This window comes from Amborella trichopoda, chromosome 3 (genome assembly GCF_054954075.1).
Source record: "Amborella trichopoda isolate Santa Cruz 75 chromosome 3, AtrichopodaSantaCruz75HAP2 v2.0, whole genome shotgun sequence".
NCBI lineage: Eukaryota > Viridiplantae > Streptophyta > Magnoliopsida > Amborellales > Amborellaceae > Amborella > Amborella trichopoda.
In genome coordinates, this window is record NC_142338.1 from 22,495,591 (window position 1) to 22,512,416 (window position 16,826).

The 16,826-nt window shown below is 36.6% G+C and overlaps 2 protein-coding genes across 5 annotated transcripts; both read left to right on the plus strand.

Annotated features, from left to right (window-relative positions):
* The first annotated feature begins 359 nt into the window (after nt 1-359).
* LOC148782809 (uncharacterized) lies at nt 360-2,417 on the plus strand. Its single transcript, XM_088862280.1, has 3 exons — nt 360-894; nt 987-1,276; nt 1,366-2,417. The coding sequence occupies exons 2-3, from the start codon at nt 1,207-1,209 to the stop codon at nt 2,091-2,093; spliced, it is 798 nt and encodes a 265-aa protein (XP_088718406.1). The 5' UTR covers nt 360-894; nt 987-1,206; the 3' UTR covers nt 2,094-2,417.
* Nucleotides 2,418-4,145: 1,728 nt separating this feature from the next.
* On the plus strand, nt 4,146-16,175 carry LOC18437262 (phosphatidylinositol/phosphatidylcholine transfer protein SFH8). Of its 4 annotated transcripts, none has more exons than XM_088860341.1 (15): nt 4,146-4,277; nt 7,330-7,467; nt 8,714-9,014; nt 10,832-10,931; nt 11,574-11,840; nt 11,950-12,027; nt 12,124-12,225; nt 12,321-12,370; nt 12,661-12,760; nt 12,865-12,963; nt 13,124-13,234; nt 13,455-13,587; nt 13,827-14,224; nt 15,434-15,508; nt 15,922-16,175. In XM_088860341.1, exons 2-15 carry the CDS (start codon nt 7,419-7,421, stop codon nt 15,937-15,939), a joined length of 1,881 nt encoding a protein of 626 aa, XP_088716467.1. In that variant the 5' UTR covers nt 4,146-4,277; nt 7,330-7,418; the 3' UTR covers nt 15,940-16,175. The 4 variants fall into 4 exon arrangements, with proteins under 4 accessions (XP_088716467.1, XP_020524761.1, XP_088716466.1 ...); XM_020669102.2 differs by having other exon boundaries at nt 4,146-4,183; XM_088860340.1 differs by lacking the exon at nt 15,922-16,175 and having other exon boundaries at nt 15,434-15,664.
* The last annotated feature ends 651 nt before the right edge of the window (nt 16,176-16,826 follow it).

Below are 16,826 nucleotides of genomic sequence, written 5' to 3' on the forward strand. Positions count from 1 at the left end.
GGCCAATATTAGACGAAGAGGTAGAGGAAGTTAAAAAGTGGATTGAAGAATATAAACAGAGTTGGCCAAGGACAGGAATTACTCTCATGAGTGATGGTTGGTTGAATAAAGTTAGCAAAAAGGAGTTTTTAAACTTCTTGGCCTATTCCCCAAAAGGTACAGCTTTTTTGTCTAGCAAAGACGTATCAGGGACGAAGAAGGATGCAAACTTCTACGTACGACTATATGATCAGATAGTGGAGGAGGTGGGGGATAAGCATGTAGTCCAGTTTATTACGGACAATGCGCGTGCATGTGTTTCTGCGGGCAGCAAGTTGATGGATAAGAGGAAGCATCTAGTATGGACCCCGTGTGCTGCGCACAGCATCGATCTTATGTTAGAGGAAATCGGTGAGATCAAAATTGTGAAGGAGACTCTAGATGAAGCAAGGTTGGTGTCGAGATTTATATACAACCACTCGAAAATATTATTTCTGTTTAGAGAACACTCTAAGAAAAAAGAGATAATCAGGCCTGCCATAACCCGCTTTGCGACCGATTACTTAGCTGTGGACTCCATTCGACAATCTGAAGGTGCATTAAAGAGATTGTTTACTTGTGAAGAGTGGTTAAATGACCGCCTCTCGAAGTCCAGTACCGGTGTAAAAGTGGATAACATAATCTCAAATAGGCTGTTCTGGTCTCGATGTTCCAGTGTTGTAGAGGCCACTGCCCCTTTGGTCACGGTGTTAAGAATGGTGGATGCTGATAAGAAAGCTACCATGGGTATCATTTATGAAGGTATTGAGAGGGCGAAATCAGCTATTGGGGAGAAGTGTAATTTTGCTAGCAAAGTGATCGAGATTATAGAAAAGAGGTGGAACACCAAATTCGGACGTCCAATTCATTATGCTGGTAAATATATGTTTATATCGTTACAATGTTTCAGTTTAAATCATTTTTTTATGAAATTGTAAATGACATTTTTCTACCTATATATTTTTTAGGTTACTACTTCAACCCAAAATTTTTCTATTTGACACCTGAACAACCCCACAAGATTATGGAAGGGGTCAGATACATTATTGCAAGGTTGGAGAGAAGCCATCGAAACCAAGTAGCAGCAATACAATAGGTATTATTTAATGTTTGGGTAAGAACTTCATTGAGTTGTTATATTTGTGAGGAATAATGCACTAAAACGTAATATATTTGTTTTAGCTTGCTATGTATAGGGATGCTATAGGATCCTTCGGAACTAGACTTGCCAGAAATTCTCGAACTATGATGGATCCAGGTTATCCCCTCGCTAATATTTTGTTTATTCATATATTTAATCTTATGAATTGTTCTTGCCCTTATAATGCTTTTTACATTTTAATCCAGCTGAATGGTGGGAGATATATGGTACTGATGCACCTCACCTAAAGAGGATAGCAATCAAGGTGCTCTCCCAAACATGTTCTGCTACTGGCTGTGAGCGCAACTGGAGTACGTTCCAATGGTTGCACACTACTAGAAGGAATCGACTCGCTTCTGAGAAGCTTCATAAACTAGTCTACGTTCATTATAATTTAAACCTCAGAGAGCGACAAATAAGAAGGAAGCTTGAAGACTATGGGCCGATAGACTTAGACACAATATTTGTCATAGACACAGCAGACCGATGGGTAGTCGAAGAGGAGGAGCCAGTGTTGCACAAGAGAGCGTTCCTTGAGGCTATCGGTGATGAAGATATTGAAGAAACTGATGAGCGGCATGAAAGAGGAAGCAGCCAGCCAATGTATCCACAATATGTCGATGATATTGCACCAAATGAGGGAGAGTGGGAAGGGGGTCTATCCCAGCCATATTATTCACATATCGAGTCCCAACAGCAACAGTGTAGGGATGAGCACGACAGTGCAGGTGAGCATGAAGGATGGACAAGCTTCGGGGATTTTGGACTGGGAACACAACAAAACACTAACACTCAGGGATTTGGGAATAGTCAGACGCCCGCTAATATCGATGATTTGTTTTTAGATCGAATCAATGAATTGTCAAACGAATTCAATCAATGGCACCAGCGTGACCAAGAAGAACAACAACGTCGTCTATCATTTTATTTTTAGATCGTATGTTATTAATTTTATGCTTTATTGTAGTCCATGTATGTTGATATACTTATTCCATGATAATTCTATGTTTATCCTTTTGTGTGATGTAAATTAAATGTTGAATGACGGTTCATGCAGGGAAAGAACATATCAATATTCGCATATTCATCCAAAAACATGAAAATTCTTAATGGAGTACCCTCATTTTTTATTGAATTCCTAAAAAACAATATTTATAATGAATTTTAATAATTTTTTCGGATTTTTTTGAAGCTTTATTCTGACCGATTCACCCGATTCCGATCCGGACCGCCGATTCGCCGATCCGGATCGGTTTTTGAAAAGCCCGATCCGGGTCACCGATCCAGTTTTTAAACCATTGCTTTAAGGTTACAACCCTATATAACATTTTTCATAATAATAATAATTTTATTATTATTTTGGTGGAATACACATCTCTAAGTTGCCTCAAAACATGGATACCGTTACCCATGCAAAGATTAAAATCTCATCTCTTAACCGCATCCCAACTGCAGAAACGCCCGTTATCCATTCCAACTGCAGAAATGCCCATTATCCATGTAAACGCATTTCAGATAAACCCATTTCTACATAACCAAATGGGCCGCTAGGTTATAGATCCATAAAGGGACCGCCGAAAATCGATTTGGACGGGGCATTGACGTGCACCGATCATTGAGCTGTAGCTCATTCATTTGAGCATTGGTATCAGACTCCCACGTCTAACTCATAAAAATTAGACCGTTATTATGCAATTTTAAGGTGTGAATTTTTTCATGCACTTCTAGGATTTGTATTAAAAATTCCTTTTTTTATTAAGTCAATTAGATTAAGTAGGTCACACCTCTAAATTTGAAATTCTATAAATATTCATAAACATTCATTAGGGGTGGCAATGGGCCGAGTGGCCCAACCTGGCCCAAAAAATTAGGGCCTCAGCCGAGCCAGAGGCTAGGCTGTCTAGACCCGTCCGGCCTGACCATTTTATCCTTTATATTTTTCTTTTATTTTTTCATCTTTTTCCATTTGGCCTCGCCCTATGGCCTCTTTAGCCCTTTTCGGGTATAGGGATCAGGATTGGCTAGGGTGGGGCTGGCCAGCCGGCTGACAGCCCTAGTAATTTAAAAAAAATTATACTGCGTTCCATAAGGAGCAAAAGATTCTCACTCTTCTTTTCATGTTTCGTCCTTTAATTTCAAACGACGTGCTGCCAACTAAATTAGTTGACTGAAATATCGAAGGAGGGAGAAAGAGAAGATAGCTAATTAACTGTAAATTAAAACACCAAGGAGATGACAGAGAGTGCGAGATTCAGGTTTCAGAATTCGCAGTCCACATTTATTGAATGTAACTATAAAGGATGAGAGAGAGTGAGAGATTCATGTTTCAGAATTCGCAGTCCAAATTTATTGAATGTGACTCTAAAGGAGGGCGTTTTTTAAGTTTCTATTGTATTTTATTATTAGTTTATGAACGCTGTTAGCATGTGGCCAAATATCTATTTTAAATATAATTTGATTTTAATTTTTAGATAATATACTCATTTTTAACATGAATATCATGAATATAAAAAAAAAAAAAATTTTAAAACTAAAAATAATTATTATATTAAAAAAAACATTTAGATGGTTAATTATAATTCTTTTTAGACAGACGACCTATTTACATGTCGGTAAGGTAGACATTTATACCTCTGGACCGCATGTCTGTAAGGTAGACATTTATACCTCTGGACCGCATATTGTAGAAATGACGCCCCGCATGAAACAATGTGTATCTCAGGTATGTGACCGTTTTTTGTATTGGATGGAGTGACGGGCATTTCGTATGCATGTGCTAATAACAGGTAGCTAGGATTTCGAGCTTTGTAAGAAAACTGTAGAGAGAAAGAGGCGATGGCGATTAGTACGGAGACTGCGTCAACAGTTTCCACCATCGTGGAAGCCTCACTGTCCGTGGCCTTAGGGCCGTTGCAAAACGAAGAACCTCTCTCTCTCATGGCCCCAATTTACACCCTTATTGCTTTTTGTTATTATTGTTATTTACACACAATTGGCCTTCCATCTCCCTCATTTCTCTCTGAGGTATTCCTCTCCCTCCCTCCCTCCCTCCCTCCCTCCCTCCCTCTCTCTCCCTTTCTCTCTCTATCTCTGCAATCTTTTTGGCATGCAATTACATGTAATTCATCTGTGAATTTTAATTCATCTGTGAATTTTAATTCATCATTTGAATTTTGAACGATCTTCTGCCCCTATCCATCTGTAGCTCCTATGAACCTTATTCTTTTTAATTGTGAATTGTAATGTTATTTATCTATTTCTTGTGAATGATTTCTCCCTCTCTCTCTATTATTTTTCATGATTTTCCTACTTGTGAATTTCATGTTATTCATCTCTTATTCGGGATTGATACTAATATGAGTACTCTGAATCATGAAAACAGCATATATCGTGAATTTTGTTTGTTTTTCCTTTATGTAAGTGTTACTTGTTATTTGAATCTTAATTCTGAACTACCTCTAAAGAGTAAGGATTGCTCTTATATTGTTTTGTGTTTTATGGGACACGAATTTCGTATATTGGGCTTCTCCTTGCATTTGCATTTGTTTGTGAAAATGTGGAATAAATTTGCATACGTTTGAGTGTTGGGGCCCAATGGCACGCAGGTTCCATCCTCTCGATGCTTAGACTTCGGAATCGAATTCTTAGCCTTTTGTATAACACTTTAATCATTTTTCTTATATTTTTCCGGAAATTGAAATTTGTTGCGTTAGCTTGCTCAATTTATTAGAACCATAGACCCATCTCAATTTTCAATTCTTTGTTTGCAGGTTTCTAATTTTTGGTTTTATCATTGAACTTTCTGAAATTGACTAGGAATGTTTTGTTCTTTTGGCATCATACACAGTATACAATATGATTTAGAGACTTTGCAAAGTTCTCCCTGATCATTATCGATCATTACTTTTGTGCATCTAAATATAATTGTCTTTATTCTCCATGTTATTATTAGGAAAAAGTTTATATAAGGTGTTGGCCTTATTCTTGAGAAGTAAGGTGCACCGCAGAACATGTTGGAAAGGTTGCTCCGACACTGGAAAACCCTCAAATTGATCATCTCAACCTTGAGATGTTTCGATATGAAAAAAGGGCTTTCAAGTCCTAAAAGTGGTGCATCTTGAAGCACATTATTTGAACCGTCCATTTTCAAGATTTTCAAATGTTTATAGGTCTGCTTGATCTACACCATTTTTGGAACTTTAAATTTTATAATTAGGCATAGAAATAGATTCTCAGGGCATTGTCAGGTTTTTGGCACCAAAAGTTGAATCTTGTGGTAAAGTTTTAAGGTATGCCTTACATTGATTATTGAAGGTGTACACCTTTTATAAACCGCTCTCTTATTATTATTTCTATTGTTGTTATTATTATTATTATTATTGTTGTTGTTGTTGTTGTTGTTGTTGTTGTTGTTGTTGTTGTTGTTGTTGTTGTTGTTGTTGTTGTTGAGGATCGGATATTAGATTATTAATTATATGGAATCAAGAAATGATTTAATGAGATTTCATAGAGAATTGGATGAAGTTTGGATTACTCAATGTAACTCTTTTGTATGGATAAATTGTAGGCTGTATTTTATGAGCAGGATGCACCCAAAAATTTTTCCAACTGCTGCATCTTAACCACCCATCATGCCTCATATCCATTGGTAGCATTGGTTAAGATGTAACTGGGTTTGCTTCAGTTCTGGTTATGCTTTTATGTTGCTTTATTGATAGTGAAGTGACAACTAATATGTCTTTTTTATTTAAGTGTTAGTTACTTATAGTCTTGATGGTTTATATTGGATTTTTTGTTTTTTTACATCATTTTATATTGGATTCATTGGTTGTCTTTTATGTTAGTTATTTGAATCCGGAATATGCAATATGTGCTTACGTTAGGGTGTTCCTCGTAAGTGACATGTAGAGCAGAATAGCGGACCAGGATTCATGTAGCTGACACCAATTAGTTGAGAGAAGGCTTTAACAATGATGATTTTATTCAAAGCATATTAATTATAGTACATGTTCTTTATTATTTAGATATATATTGGATATTTGTGATAATTAAATCTTTTTACATTGCTATTATTTGGAAAATTTTCATTATCTGCATTTTCTTGGCTGCCAACATGGTTTATGTTCCATTTGTATTGGATTTTCTCTTTTTGGAATGCATTGATGCACAATAGCAACTATGCACGAGCATAATTTCTAGATCTTTTTTACATGCGTATTGGATTGTCCCACTTGGAATTTGAACTTAATAGGTGAGATCTAAGAGTTAATATATCATTTGGGGACACTACATGAGAGGAAATATTCAATTTTTTATTAGTGAATTATGTTAGCAAGAAGTGATTAACATGATATATCTAGTATGGGTATTTACTTAGTCAAAGATCGTAAAATATTTTTAAAAGCAAGTTCTCCACCTTGCGGTGGGACATCTCATCTAAGAAAAGAGGATTGATATCCAATAAATCACAATATAAAATAGATCTTACGGTAGGTATTTTATAAAAGGAAAAAGCTTACATAGAGCCGAGGCTCTAAACAATCAAATTAGAGCCTACCTCAAAAATTTCACTAGAAGAAGTTGTTTTGATGCTTGAATATCCTCAAATTGATCATCTCGACATCAAAATGCATGGACATGAGAAAAAAATGGATTTCAAGTTTTGGAAATCATGTATCTTGTAACGCATTTTTGGACCGTCAATTTTCAAGTTTTCATAGATCTGCTCGATCTACACTATTTTGAAGCTTCAAATTTTATAATTCAATATGAAAATATATTTTAAGGCTATCACAAAGATTTCCAATATTGAAACCACATTTCTCGACACTATTTGAAGGTGGGGTCTAATTTGATTGTTTAGAGCCTCGGCCTTCTACAAACCACACCCTTTGTAAAATCGTCTCTTAAAGTGTAAACTTTCATTCTATGTGGTTGAAATATTAATTATTGTGAATCATGCCTAATTGCAACTAGTTGACAAGTTCATTTATTTTAAATGGGTTAATTGCATGAGTGACCTTTTAATCAGTTAATATCTGTGAAGATAGCATATAAATGAGCATTTTACATTCATGGGTGTGTTTCTCTCTCTCTTTTGTTTTTTTTTGGTTCTTAGTTTATAAGTGGGTTTATAGTTTTCCCAGATGTGACCCTTAATTGATATGCAGGTGTTTGAAGGGTTTGCTTTTGTCATTGATGAGTTCATAAGACTCCTGCCCCTTGTTGTATTTCAAGAGCGAGCTCTGTCGAACACATCATGAGTGAAATCCTGTTGTCTGGACCTCTTGATAAATTAGCAAGACCTGGTAAGGTTATTTGCTTCATTCAATGGATGTCCATTTATTGTTACCTGAATATTGTTATATATGATAGGGAGAATACTTCTATTTATCATGACTAAAGGGTGATGAATTTACTTTTCAATTGAAACTAGAATACGAGCATATGAAAACATCATGACCAAAGTCAGTTGACCTCCTTTGATATGCTTTTCCCTTTCTTATTTGTTTTTGCTGGGGAGTTTAAAAAACTTGAGATATTCATAAATGCATTCTGAAAGGACTCTACTAAATACTCTATGTCCAATGTAGTCAAAATGTCATTTGTATAAACAAAAAAAAAAGAAAAGAATGTAAAAATGCTTTTCCTTTTTTAACCATTCAATTTGATTTTTCAATGAGATCATCATGTTTTTATTTTGAAAGTTCTAAATTCTCTTTTATGCATTTAAATATCATTTAAATATGATGGACTTGAAATATGATTGCAAATTTAAATGCTTATGATAAGAAAACCAATAGCCTGCAGGAAATGATCAGTGGTACAACTTATAATGGCTTTTTCTCCAAATATATTTATTTAAGTTCTTGTGAGTTTGCAGGAGTTTTTCTCATCTAAGGTGTCAAACTATCTCATATCTTTTGAGAAGATTGTGTTCTTTGTTTTGGATGAGAAGGTTCATGTATATGGAATCAACAAGCAAGTTTGAGAACACATTTGTATTAAAAACATATTAATAATAAAGGACATAAATATGTCAAACTTTGTGATGGAAGTGAGGAAAATTTGCTTGAATTTCAATCCTCAAATTACTCCTAATTAAAAGAAAATGAGAAACTTGCTGTGGTATAGGTATGCAAGTTGGCTGCCTCAAATGATTGCTTTCCACCCCGTAGTTTAATTATTGAATTTTTCCTTCTCTATGAATTGATGATTACCCATGTTAGTGCCATTGATCTTAGAGAAAGAGAGGAAGAAATGCATTAACTAGGACTTTTATTGATGGTATAATCAAAATTAACCTGTTCATGTGGATGATTATTGATTGTTTTAATTATAGCAATAATTAAGTTTATCTGGAATTTCTTTTAGTCAGATGGTTAATTTGAAAACTGTCAGACTTTGTTTACTTTTGAGGGACAAGGATATGTTTTTGTAAGTTCATTGAATGTTAGCTTGGGTCAAATTGTTTAATCTTACTAAGAGATATGTTCTTTGCTATACTCTTTCGGAAGAATGGTCAGATGCTATATTGCATTGGTATTGATACAGGTCTTGAGGCTTCTTCTCTTAATGATGAGAGAAGAGAAAGACGATCAGATGTCGAGAACTCAGAAGATGAGAGAAGGACCAGAATTGGGTCTCTTAAAAAGAAAGCAATCAGTGCATCTACAAAATTCAGACATTCATTGACAAAGAGGAGCAGGCGTAGGAGTGAGAGCAGAGTTATATCTGTCGCTATTGAAGACGTTCGTGATGCTGAGGAGTTACAGGCTGTTGATGCCTTTCGTCAAGCTCTTATTTTGGAGGAATTACTTCCTTCGAGGCATGATGACTATCATATGATGCTGAGGTAAGTTTGTTTCTTCTCTTGCTTCCATGATATTTGTAAGATTCTTCCTTTTCCTCTTGTGTTCTATCTTCTTCGTATTTATTTCAACTATTTTAGTGGGTGGTGCAATTGCAATGGAGCTGATCATGGTGGTCTGGAGTACATAGCTGACAAGCATTATTTAGTTCTTCATTGGCTTCCTGATAGGTTTTTTTGCTAGCCCATTTTCCTAAAGGCCATATTCGTAAATGTCATTTGTTAATGGACATGACCCTTGTATTTGTGTGTATTTTGGGATGGAGGATTTCATTCTTGTAGTTATTCCAAATATACTCTTTCCGGAAAGTGCACAGCACTGATATGGTTTTAGGGGCTTTTCTGAGTTCAAGCATCCACCCTTTCTAATCCCTCAATTAAGAAAGAAGACAGAGAATATCCTTGCTCTGGTGTTTTGCATACATTGAGTATTCACCATTGTTGCCTTTATACCTTCCAAATGGATTTTTTTTTTCTAATTTAGTGGTCTTAAATTTGTCTCTTTATTGAAATTTTTTACTTTGTGTTTTATTATTTTTTCTCAAGGTTTGGCAACTAATGATTCAAATCAAGGACTTAAGACATTGTTTTCTATTTGGATTTCTGAAAAATGGTTTCTGACGTGTTAAGATCAATTTGGGGGATTTGGTTTCCAACCCAGCCCCGCAAACACCATTTATGGGGCCTAGAATCCCACTTTCCTGGATGGGCAGCCTATGGAACTAGGCTTCTGCCCAGCTTAGGCGGCCTGGACACTCGGCTGCCTAGGTGGCCTAATCTGAGTTTTTCAACATTTCTTGCCACTTTAACACAGGACTCATCTCAAGGATATGATCTCAAAAGGGAATATACCTTGAAGCTCTGACTCCATCTCAAACCATTCTATCCACTACCTTCTTGGAGTGCAGATAGAACGACCACTTTACAGCCTTTCCATCCACCAACCACTTTCACCAGCCACCCCCTCTTTCCTGCCAACCAGTTTCTCTGAGTGCAAAAGGACATGAAATAGGGAATCCTATCATTTCTATTCTAAACAACTCCTGAAATTTCTGATAAAAAGGTCCTCTAGACCAACACATCCCCAAATTCAATTCGAGCACTCAATCCAACTCTATATTAGTTCCTGTCTGAAAATTTTGTATTATGCTGTTTATTGTTCTCTTAGCCGCTGGCATCCTATTTGAATGTTTTTTTCTCATAATGATCACTTTAGTCTATGTAACTCCTTCAAACCTATTTATTCTTATTAGTTGCAAAATAAGTGAATAAAAGCAGCATGCATGCACAATTTTTGCTTTTATGGGATCTTGCATGCAATGGAAATTCATCTTCACCCTTGAACATATGATAGTGATATGTTCCTTAGTTATTTGGAGAGTGTCAAGCTTTGAAGTTAATCCAAGCGTTTGTTGGAAGAAATCAACAATTTAGAGACTTGTAATTTTTTGAATAACAAACCTTTTATCATAAACCCCAAGAGGGCCTAGGAAAAAAAAAAGGAATAAATACAAAGCCCAAAGACAAGAAAAATAATGGCTAATATATTCAATTTATGATCCTTGCTATAAACAGGATCCTATCCTTTCTGCTACACTCTACATTATGCTTTGTAACATGGGTATGTATCTATCTACCTGGCATACGTGCATGTACTTGCATGTGTACGCACATGCTTCTACTTGTGCCGTCCTTGCATCAACATTCATCTTTGACTTCATTTTTATGTATGTTTTGTTTTTAGTAACCATGTGTACTTAGGGTTTATTGCATTGTAAAATGTTGTTGCTTATATGATGCAGATTCTTGAAAGCAAGGAAATTTGATATTGAGAAAGCAAAGCAGATGTGGGCTGATATGCTCCAATGGAGGAAGGAATTCGGTGCAGACACAATTATGGAGGTAATGTATTGAATAATCTGTTATGCTATATGCCCTTGTGCATTTCCAATTTCTCATGGATTGTTATTTTTTTCATTGATTATGTTTGGCTTCCACCTTGGTTTCGACCTCTCTTGGTTTATGCTATGACCTTTTCATTTAGTTTATGCTAGTTATATGCATTTTTGGGTTGCAATATGTTGGCTGCTTAAATACGATAGCTTGAAACTGTTTAATTGATATGAGACTGTGCTATGACTATCAAATTTTTGATACACATGTACCCTTTGACACTCTTGATGTGAGACTGTGCTGTGACTATCTAATTTTGGATACACATGTACCCTTTGACACCATGCTAAGAGTTAGTGCAACATATGTTACCCATGATTTTGCGAAATATGATATATTAACTGATCTCATTTGTGTCACAAGAAGATGTATAATAAACATCTGTGATTTTATTTCTCTCCTATTTCATTAAATATAACATTCTACATTCAATTTGAGACCCTTATATATCAAGTAGCGTAACCAAATTGGGTTAAATATTTTGCTCATGCGGTGTTAATTTGTGTTGCATCTTTGGTTTGAGTGGAATATACTAACTTATATCTTGCCTTTTATACTAGATAATTGGTTGTCTCTGTATTCTTTTAATAGGATTTCGAGTTTAAAGAAATCGATGAAGTATTGCAACACTACCCGCAAGGACATCATGGGGTAGACAAAGATGGGAGACCTGTTTATATAGAGAGACTAGGCAAGGTTGACCCCAACAAACTAATGGAAGCCACAACCCTGGAGCGGTATGTGAAATACCATGTGCAGGAGTTTGAGAAGACCTTTGCCATCAAGTTCCCAGCTTGTTCTATTGCTGCCAAGAAGCACATTGACTCGAGCACCACCATTTTGGATGTCCAGGGCGTGGTATGTGGACTTAAATGGGGTTTTTGAATTTTTCTTTTTCTTTAAAATTAATTGATTGTAATTTGGGTCTTTTTCTTTTGATTGCTTAAATTGTCTCCTTTTGTTTCAGGGTTTGAAAAACTTTAACAAGGCTGCAAGGGACCTCATTGTGCGGCTCCAGAAGATTGATGGAGATAACTATCCTGAAGTACATTCTTCTTCACAAATAAATACATGTTTATGCTTAAATTTATTGGTAAGATAGGCTACAGAGATTATGTTTGGTTTGTTTGGTGTATTGCAGACCTTGTGCCGCATGTTCATCATTAATGCTGGTGCTGGTTTTAGACTGCTGTGGAACACTATAAAGACTTTCCTTGATCCTAAAACTACCGCAAAGATTCATGTATGCATGAAAGTTATTAATTTTATCATTTCTTAGGAGTTCATTTTTTATTGCTAGAGAAAAATGACTCTTTCTCCCTGTATTTTATCTCTCAGGTTCTTGGAAATAAATATCAGAGCAAGTTGCTTGAGGTAATCGATGCCAGGTACAATATTAACTTAATCCCAGTGAGGATAATTGGAAATGTTACCCAAGTAACCTTCTTTTTTTGAAACAGTAGAGTAGATCTAGAGATTCCTCTATGTGTCAGTGGCTGCACAATTATTTGTTTAAGTTATAGAGTGAATCATGCTGTTATCAATTCAGCATGTGTGGAACTTCCTTATTTGTGTAACTTTTGGTCATTCCTAGCCAAGTTCCATGAGATTTTAACCCTTCTTTCTAAAATCTCCTCAAGCCTTCTGGTAGATTTCCTGATTTTATTGGTCTTTTCAGTGAATTGCCGGAATTCCTGGGTGGTAGCTGTACTTGTGCTGATCACGGAGGTTGTCTTAGATCAGACAAGGGTCCATGGCAAGATCCTGAAATATTGAAGGTCATTTGATTTCCCTTTTATTATCACATCTTTCCTAATGCATACCTTTTATGTGACTTATGCTAACAAATAGAATAATTTGTACCCATTACTCCATTGGACAGATGGTCCACAATGGTGAGGCAAAGTGCTCCAGGAAAATTGTCACCTTTTCGGGCACTGAAGAGAAGACTATTTCTCATACTGACGTAGAGTATCCAAAGGTTTGATTATCTTTCTTTCAAATATCTTGCTTTTGCTTACATGGACACTGGAGAGAGAGAGAGAGAGAGAGAGAGAGAGAGAGCAGGGGGTGGGGGGCATTTTTGTGAATTCCAAATAATCTTCTCGAGCACGCTTACTAATATTTATTGTACTTGAAAGGGTGGAGATGTCTGCTCTCCAGAGTCTGTATTGGAAGCAGAAGACATGAGGCCTCCGATAAATCCAAGGGACTTTATTGAGCACCCACAGCTGTCACCTGTTCATGAAGAGGCAGGTTTTCATACCTTCTTAGTCTCAACAGATGCAGATTTTTCCCATGATCCTCTTGATATCACATCTTGTGACATTATATATAAACTTCTAAATTAGAGAGAAATTCTAAAGATGTTCAGGGAGACTCACATGATCTTTTCCCATTGGTGATACTAATTTAGCCTCTCTCTCTCTCTCTGTCCCGTCTATTTTCTGACATTTAATTTGGGACAAACAGGCTCAAATTGGGAGAGGAAACTTCCCTAGCCCCTATGATTATGATGATTACATTCCAATGGTTGATAAGGCTGTTGACGCTACTTGGAAGAATGTTGCACTTGCACAAGACGAAAAACTTTTAGTCTCGAAAGGTATGCCATGCTGTGTTTTACGTGATATTGTTGAAATTACTAGGCATGCCATGTCATGTGCAGTGGCAAGGTGAAGATATACCAAGTCACCCATAGTGCCTTCTGAAACAATCAATTTAAAATTAATAAACTGAACTACTAGATGAATTATGTGCAAAACAAAGGATTCATACTTTGTTCATGTGCTTATCCATTGGATTTTTTTTTTTGATAATGTGTGTGCAACTCTTTTTTTTCAGGGATACTCTCACTAACTGGGGCTTACAAGGCTTCCGAAGGGTTGGGCGTCTTCTCTGGATTCATGGCACTCCTCATGGGCATTGTTGCTATCTTCCGTGTATCTCGTAACATGCCAAAGAAAATTATGGATCCATCCCTCTATTTCACTGACAGCCCTGTCCATTGCATTGGCAGTGCCATGGTCAAAGATCCGCTCCATTGTGGCTTGCCTATGGCGATCTCTACTTTTGAGGGAGGAGACTATGCATTGGTAGCAAAGCGCCTTAGTGATTTGGAGGAGAAGGTGATCACTCTGAGCTCAAAACCCTTGGAGATGCCCCCTGAGAAGGAGGAACAGCTAAATGCGGCTATTAGTCGTGTGGATGCTCTTGAGGCAGAGCTCATGGCTACCAAGAAGGTGAATGATTAAGATCTCTGAATGCTTGGTATATTTTGTTTGATACTGATATGAACTCATTCTTTTAACTATTACTAGCAAAAGATAATAATAAATTGCACAATATTACATTAGGAAAAGAAATAATTAAGATCATCAACTATGCAATATCACTTTGGATAATTGAATACCCTACATATTAGTTTTAATTATTATGAAGTACAAACAAAAATGACAAGATTCTCAATATTGAAATTCTGTTTCTTTCTTCGGGAAAGTAATGAAATGCCACTTTTTGCAAAAGAGAACCCGAAAATGCAAGTAGTTTAAAAATGAAAATTGCAGAACTTTTGTCGGCCCTGCATATCAATGGTTATGTTACAAATGTTTTCCTTGCCTATTCCAACTATGCTGGTCCTTTTACCCAATCACTGTCGCAGGATTTTATGTCACACATACACAACGTAAAATGTAGTAGTAATAGGCTCATAGAAGTAGCTTTTCTGAAACTGGAAATTAATTGGAGGTTCTATGCTAACTCAGTCTTTCCCGATATTGTGTTTATCAAATAATAGTGGCGTATGTCCCAGCTCTATTGTTTGTCTAGTGAAAACATAAAAATCAAAGGAAACAAGATAACCATACGAGTTGTGCTATACTGGGAATGCAAATCTACAATGGGACATTTCCTGTTGATTATCTTTGAAGAGTTCCCTTGTAAAATGTTGTAATTGGCTCTTATATGAGGCTTTTCTAAAACTGGACATTAATTGGAAGTTCTATGCTAACCCCATCATTCCTTCTATTGAGTTCATCGAATTCTAATTAATATTGGGTATATGTCTCCAGCTGGGTATAATCTAATTTAGTCTAATAATACTATAAAAAGCAAATGAAACAACAGGATCATGTGAGTCAGTCCAGAGTGGGAATGCAAATCTACAATGGGACATTTCCTGCTGATTATCTTTGAAGAGTGCCCTTTGTGGCCACTGGATATGATCCCATGTACATTGGCTAACCTGTTCCCTCACTAAATTATGTGTTACTTTGCTGGTTGTACTTGAAATTCTTTTGAGACCTACATAATTGTTTGGTTTTTGGAGCATTTCTCTTTTACATCCCCCTCCCCCACCCCTCCTTTTCTCCTCCCCCCTCTTATTATTTTGACCTTTTTGGTGAGCGAAGATTGATTTTCTTATTCTGGTGAGTACATCTATTGCTGTACAGGCCCTACATGATTCTCTGGTGCGCCAGGAAGAGCTGCTTGCATACCTTGAGAAGAAGAAGAAGAAGAAGCTCAGGGTATGTTTTCGAAAGACCACCCGATGATTTGGGAAGGTTGTTTTGAATATTTATGAGTTAGCAAGCACTCTGATAAAGTCTCTAAAACTAAACTTCGGAAGTTATGTAGAACTACTTAGCTATCAATACCAAGTATCCATCTTGGGTTTTCCCTTCTCCAAAAGGTGAAGGCTGATTTTCTATTGGACATTTTCACTCCATGGAATTTACCTCACTTCACATTTAGGAATAGGATTCTTTAACTGGTTTCAAGATGATTTAGTAAAGCACGCTCGTCTTGCATCCTGAGTTCATATTAATTTGTTATGTTTTAGGCTGTGCGACAGTTGGGAACAATGACAACCCGTGAACAGTAGTTCATTATTTATTTATATTTGAAATTTGATTCTTTTTAACTATTTGCAATTTTGCAGAACCCGTTTTGCTGGTGAATAGTGGGACAACAGAAGCTTAAAAACAGGCTTGGAAATAAAGCTTGTCCCAGTCATGATGCTGGCGACCCTCTTTGTAACATTGTAATTAATCAAAGATCTTCATTGAAATTAACTTCTTCCTCTTTTCTTTTATGTTGTCAAGCTATTTTATTGTTATGTGGTGTGTTCATGTGGGTTTAGAGAGACATGGATTGTTTTCGCCAAATCTTTTGATTGCATTGTGTTTCCGCCAATACCCTCTCTCTCTCACTACCACCACCTTCCCCCACCCCCTCACGCGCCCAAACTCCCCACACATTTCTTGCACGTACAAATCCCTCTCACAATTCATCCCCTTTTTTTAGGGGGGCTCCTACCAGTTTTCATTAACTTTACCAAAAGTGATCCTTCTGGAAATTAGAACTAGCACCTTCTGGAAAGTAGCCTGGGCCAGCTACTTGACTTATCTTTCCTAATAATTACTGCTGGTAATGGACCGGTTGGCCGCCTGGGTAAGGGCTAGGGATGGCCCACCCCTACTGGGACAAGGACTGGGTAAAGGCTAGGAATGGCTGGCCCAGGCCCAACCCGTTGCCACTCTTAAATTACCTCCTTACATTGCGGCAACATCTCTCGCTCTCTTTTGGATGTCATCTAAATACGCCGTATTTTATCGGGACTGGCCATTTTAGATCTGAGCAACGATTTGTCAATTATGCATTTGGAGAAATTATGATTAATCGATTGAACTGGTGCCAACTTAGAAATGTAGGCCTCTTAATAAATCTATTTTTGAGATGATTTTAAGATTTATTTTTTAAGGATACCATGAATAAAATAAATATAAAAAAATTTGAAACCTAGAAATAATAATTTTAGTAAGATAGCATGCAGACCATTAGTTT